This window comes from Gavialis gangeticus, unplaced genomic scaffold (assembly GCF_001723915.1).
Source record: "Gavialis gangeticus isolate Ggan-Ray unplaced genomic scaffold, GavGan_comp1, whole genome shotgun sequence".
Lineage (NCBI taxonomy): Eukaryota > Metazoa > Chordata > Crocodylia > Gavialidae > Gavialis > Gavialis gangeticus.
In genome coordinates this window covers 32564813-32570812 of record NW_017728998.1, presented here as the reverse complement: position 1 = coordinate 32570812, position 6000 = coordinate 32564813, and the positions used below count along the sequence as shown (strand labels likewise).

Genomic DNA, 6000 nt, shown 5'->3' with positions numbered 1-6000 from the left:
CTGGACTCAACCCCACGGAAGCAGATCAGCCAGAACCCACACACACAGCCCTGCCCACCCACCCAGCTTATCCTGCTGTCCCCCAGGCATGCAGTGAGGCTGGGGTGGCTCTGCAGCTGGACTGCCTTTCTAGGTAGCCTAGGCAGCGGTGGTTCCTTTTGGCTGCTAGGGCCACTGGCCCCAGCCCCACAGTACTGGTGGGGACACGAGTGCACAGCCCTAGTGCAGCCCGCCCTGTGCCTGCTCCAGACTTGCCTGCCCAGGCTCAGCAGCGGCAGCAGTCAGGCAGAATCTGTCGTTCAGTGTGGGGAAAAACCTGACCTTCCCCTTGCCACTGGTGGGCCCTTCCTGCTGCAGTCACACAGAGCCCACACTTGCCTGCCCTGCACTGCCACCGCTGCCCTGCTGGGCAGCCTGGAGGCAGCAGTTACAGCGGCAGAGATGCAGGGCAGCCCAGCATGGGCTCCGGGCAGCTGCAGCACAAATGGCCTGGCAGTGGCAAGGGGGAGAGGCTGCTTATCCCCGACACTGAACAACAGTTTCTGCCTGGCTGCTGCTGCTGCTGCTCAGTGCAGGAGAGTTCAGAGTAGACACGGGGCAAGCCAGGTCAGAACTGTGTGCTTGGGTCCCCACCGGTACCATGGGGCTGGGGTCAGCAGCTGCAGCAGCCAGAAGGAGCCACCACTGCCTGAGCTACCTAGAAAGGCAGTCCAGCTACAGAGCCACCTCAGCCCCACTGCGTGCCCAAGGGGCAGCAGGACATGCCACGGCCGGATGGTGCCCATGGGCCAGGTGGGACCGAGGGACTGGCTGTGGGATGGACAAAGAGCCTCCATGGGCCAAATCCAGCTCACAGGCTGCATTTTGCCCATGCCTGGTCTAAGTTCACAGGAAAGCACACAGCTGTGATTGTAGGGCTGGTGGGGAAGGCAGTGTATTTGGCACAAGGGCTGTCTGGTGGAAGGCAGGGTTGGGGAATGCAGCAGTAGCAGTAGTCCCCAGGGAAGCAGCTGCAAGTGCCCTTGGGGAAGCTAGGGTAGGCACATGGTACCAGACATGGTAGGAGATCCTCACCCAGGGAGATCCCAGGGCATGCTTCTTTTACTCTCACAGCACACTAGTGTGCTCCAACATGCCTTTTGGCAATTATTGACTTATAAACATGGCAAATATGCAGCCTTAACCCTTTGAATTTAGGGAGGGACATCAAGTCCCTTTGTATGAACTCACCATTGGTTTTTGTTCTGGATTAGACCCCCAAAAAACATTTTCTGGTTGCAGCTTAAACCTAGCCTTTACCATTGAAAGCCCAGCCTTGATTCTTACCATCTAGCAACCTGCGTCTGAACACTGTACTAGTTGGTCCATCACCACTAAATAGCTATAGATCAGTCAACCAACATGGTCATTCCAAGATTCCAAGCAAGTGCCCAATTTGGACTGTGCAGCTGAAGGAGGACTGGACACAAAATGCTTGAAAAATAAAAATTACTAAACAGTTACCTGGCCCAAATTTTGATGTATAATTTTCTATTCCTGCAAGATCCAAATAGTGGTTTCTCCTTTCAATGTTCTCATCAACACAATGGCGGTAGCAGCCACTCTGCTCGGGATTGTTGTCACTGTAATGATATCTGTGAATGGGAAAAATAATTTAAGTTCAGCAAGCTTGCAGATTGGTTCCCCCACCATTTTCAAACCCAAGCTAATGGCTTGGTAAAGCCACTGGGCCCTTTGAACTGATAGGTCTCACTTGCAAAGACATTTAACACCTGGTTGTCTGTATCTGAGAAGGGCCTAAGACTAACTGCTCTTTCCTTTCATGAATTGGCCTCTGGTTTTGTAGAGCAAGGGATGCTTTTGCATTTGCATAAGGCACACAAACACAAATACAAAATCTTTGAGGGTTTACTGCAACCTGTAGATGGCCAAACCATTCAGTACATTCTCTAATCATGCCATGTCAGGGAGAGTCTGCCGGCTGATTTGGCTGTTCCCAGCTCTACAGGGAAGAACTGAGCTCAGCTGAGCTTGTTGTTAAATGGCCTAAATGTCTGTGTGGTTCTGCTTCAGGGAAGTAGGCAGCAGCACAGGTGGATTTACTAAAGGAAACTGGGCAAAAAGGTGTCAGTGGAAAAATCTGAGATAACTACTGTTTGCCAAAATACATCTAATAAGCAACTCTGGGCTTCATAATCCTGACTCCTTTTCCTGCTCAGCTTTGCTATTTTATTTATAGCAGAACTATTTCCTGAGAATAAATATCTGAAATACCACTCATTTATGAGCAAACATGCACATGCACACACACATACGAGCTTACAGTATTGTAGCCAATAATGCTGAGAGGTTTAAATTTATCACATCCAATAAACAGATGTTTATAACTGAGACCAATTTTTCCAGAATAGCAAATAAGATGAGAAAAATACAAAATTTTAAAATTATATCATGGACTACCATTCATCAGGGCACTGCCATCTCTGAAAGCATGGAGTGGATTCTGCACTCTTCTGTACCCAATTCAACCTCACTAATTTTAGGTGAGACTGAAACTTGGCTTTCCATTTCAAACTGGTTCCAAAATAAGGACTCATTCCTGGATGATGCCAGGCATTCAGATCTAAGTCTGAATGCACTTTAGCCTATGCCTCTTTTTTGGCATGAAAATAGTTGCACTGAAGTCAAGTACGTTGTGCTTTGCTGAATTGTCACATGAATGTCTTGCTCTCTTGCAGAACTGAGACCTATGCGACACTGGTATGTTGTTAGGGATCTACTGAAAATATATACTCTCCCTGATAAAAATCCCCAGATTTATTCTATTGCAGTGTGTCACTTGCATTTGGGAGATTAAGTTTACACTGCTTTGATATATGCAAATACTTATGCATGTGATGCTGTTTGCCAGGAAAGCAGGAAACCTTTGAAGGCTTTGAACCCAGTTCTTCAGCCACCAGTGTACTTGAAGTAAAAGACACTGCACTTGGACATCTAAAAGAGCTGGAGGAGGAAGCTCCCCCCCTTGATAGTGGCCCACGTCTCATATGTACCTCATATGTATCTGGGTGGAATTTTACAATTTTTCAGCTCATAGGCATGCAATTCAAAAAGCACTTCATGGGCTACTGGTAGCATACAGAGGACCATGGAGTGCTGCTGATTTGCCTATGGCACTCAATAAGTGAGCGCTGCATGCACAGAAGACACTGAAAGGTTCATATAGCGCAGGCATAACCATTTCTGATCCAGCATAATTGAACAGCAGTGTTTGTCCAAAACTGAACTGCATACCATTCTTTTTCTGGTACCGTAAATGAATTGAGACCCTGAAGAAACACTGTGTTAGTCCCTCCACAGGCCCACATTCTAAAAGCTTTCTAACATGCAAGATGATATTCAACAATGCAAATATACACAGAGAAGCAATTATACTTTGATGAGAAATGTGCTCCACTACCAAAGAGGACTCAAGTATTTCTGAACACCAGGGCTTCTGTCAGGTGTTCCCAGACTGCTATTTTGCATATACATGGAAAGATTCAGGCATCAAACACCTGATCTGAATCTTCTGCAGGGTATAAGAATATATGTTTTTATAAAAGATGCTTGCCTGTTTTTTTGAATAGTATGTGAAACCCTTTTCTGAATTCCCAGGCTGGAATGTCATTATGAGGAGGGTCAGGCCAGGATAGAATGGGTCAGAAGATACACGTGAGAATGTGTAGGTCAGGAAACCGCAAAGGATATTTCCTGAAGGCCGCAGTCAAAGAGAACAGTTCATTTACATGAGTTAAAGCTAAGTTACTTAAGCAGGTCAGCGTGAAAAAAGCCTGTATGTTCCAAATGACAGCGTTTCCCTATAAATGAAAGATGTTTTGGGGCCTGGTGCAGATATAAACAGCTAGAGTAATGGGAAGGAAATAAAACACCCCAAATCATAAAGTTGCCTGCCATTGCTCTTCTCACCATCAATTTTATCAACAGCATAAGGCACCTGCTGGGTAAACCAGCCATAAATCTGGATGTTTACTTTAGCACTACATGTGGAAACTCTAAGACTGTATCTAAAGGATGAAAAATCCCTCCCTCCTGAATACTCTTCCCACCTTAGGGGTAGAAACATCCCTAATAACTTCATCTTGAATATTAAATTAAACATTACTTGTGGGGGGCAGGGGTGCAAATGGTTGATAGCTCAGAGGTTGCAAGTACAAGGCCACAGCAGAAACACTCAAGGCGTGGTTTGACAGATTCCAACGAATCTGTGAATTCTGCTAAATATCTTATCACAAGAACACGAAGAAGGAAGGAACCTTCCATAAAATTTTTAAAAGACTGCAATATTTCATTGTTGTTCTCAAAGGAACCCCCACAATGCCACAGATGAGATTATAGGATACTCACCAGCTTAACAATTTGGCTTTGGTGCAGAGAAATGTGGGACTTATTTCTTTTAAAGATACAAATGTCCACATTTGGCTAGGTGCAGCACCAACAGGGGACAATCAGGCACTCTGCTACAGACCTCTGAGAAGGCTTAGCTAATTTGGGTGCAAATTAGAAATCCTTAGGAAAGTTGTAACATGTGCCCAATGGCAAAGGAACCTAAAGACCATCTGTCACCCTGTGGCAGAGGCAAAACGGCAACAGAAGTAAGAAACTTCCCCTCAGTTGAAGGCAACTATTACTGTGGGTTTCAAATGAGAGAAATGAGTATCCTCTATCATCTAAGAATGCTGGTCATGCAAACACATATCAATTATGAAGCAAACAGTACTAGATGCAAAGAGAGGATGTAAATCCTGAACTGCATTGCTGTTACTCTGCAAGTAATCATTCACCAAGCCACAGGAAATCCTCATGCTACAAAAAGCCTATATAAGGTTTCAGGTAAAGAGATGGAATTAGTTACTGTCTTATAATTCTCCCCTCTCTGAATCTGGGTGTACTGTTCTGGACAGAAGTCATATCTTAGAAGTATTTGTGACCGGACTGAAGAAGAAGGGCACAGCTGCTTTTTTTTTTTTTTTTTTTTTTTTTTTTTTTTTTTTTTTTTAAGTGAAAGCGAATGCTCCTCCTGCTGGTATATTTGCTGAGCTAAGTATATTTTCCCCAGACAAATACTCCTAAAGCTGAGAAAACATAAAGCTAGAGCATTTTTTTAATTGCACCTGAAGAAATGGTTTCAACGTCATTGCTGTGGTGTTTCCCACTTCCCCAGCCTGAAAAATGAAATCCCAGTTTAAACCAAATAGACACTGAATAGAGAAATGATGTCTCTAGCAGTGGATACAAATTGGGAGATACCTAAATTGGGGAGGGGAGGGAAGTATTTTATTACCCATTTGAACAGTATAAACTGAACTGTGAAAAGTGCATTTTTTGCTGTTAGTCCAATGGAAAACAAGATACTCTAAGAAATCTGGTTTTAACTGATACATCCCAAATGGCTATCATGTATTCTGGAATTCAGCATAGCATGCACCTATAAGGCAGATGGAAGGCTTGATAATGGGGCAAATCTATGCTTATCTTTGCTAACCTTGCCATTGACATGACTAGACATCTTCAGAGGAGCAACGACTATTCTAGACTAGCATCCAAAATAATATTATACATTCCTTCAGGGAGAAACTTCAAATAGGCCTGTTTTATCTCATCTCTAAAAGACTGCAACTGTACCAGCAGCTGTGCATAAAAGAAACTACTGTGTCTGTACTTTATTGGAAATAGATGCATTCTGAGTCACCGGCAGGAATCCATAGAAAAACAATATATAGAGGTTTTTTCCAAGTGGTGAAGGGCATTCCAAGACTAAATAGAAAGTAACCTAATTTTCCTTGAAGGTTTACTATAAATGCATTAACCGATAGGAAACACCCTAATTGTCAGATTGATAACTGGTAACTGACTAATTTTCAAAAAGTCCAAGAGGAGAGATTCTGTGGTAAGTAGGAGGAATGGTTTCTGGCAGCTTAGGGGCACAGTGAGTTGGGC

The 6000-nt window shown here is 44.1% G+C and overlaps 1 protein-coding gene across 1 annotated transcript in view; it reads right to left on the bottom strand.

Moving 5' to 3' along the window:
- NKD1 (naked cuticle homolog 1) overlaps positions 1-6000 on the bottom strand; it is a 202622-nt gene that overhangs the window by 3778 nt on the left and 192844 nt on the right. Inside the window, 1 exon segment of the mRNA XM_019505694.1 lies at positions 1504-1634. Coding sequence (XP_019361239.1) covers positions 1504-1634 — 131 coding nt within the window.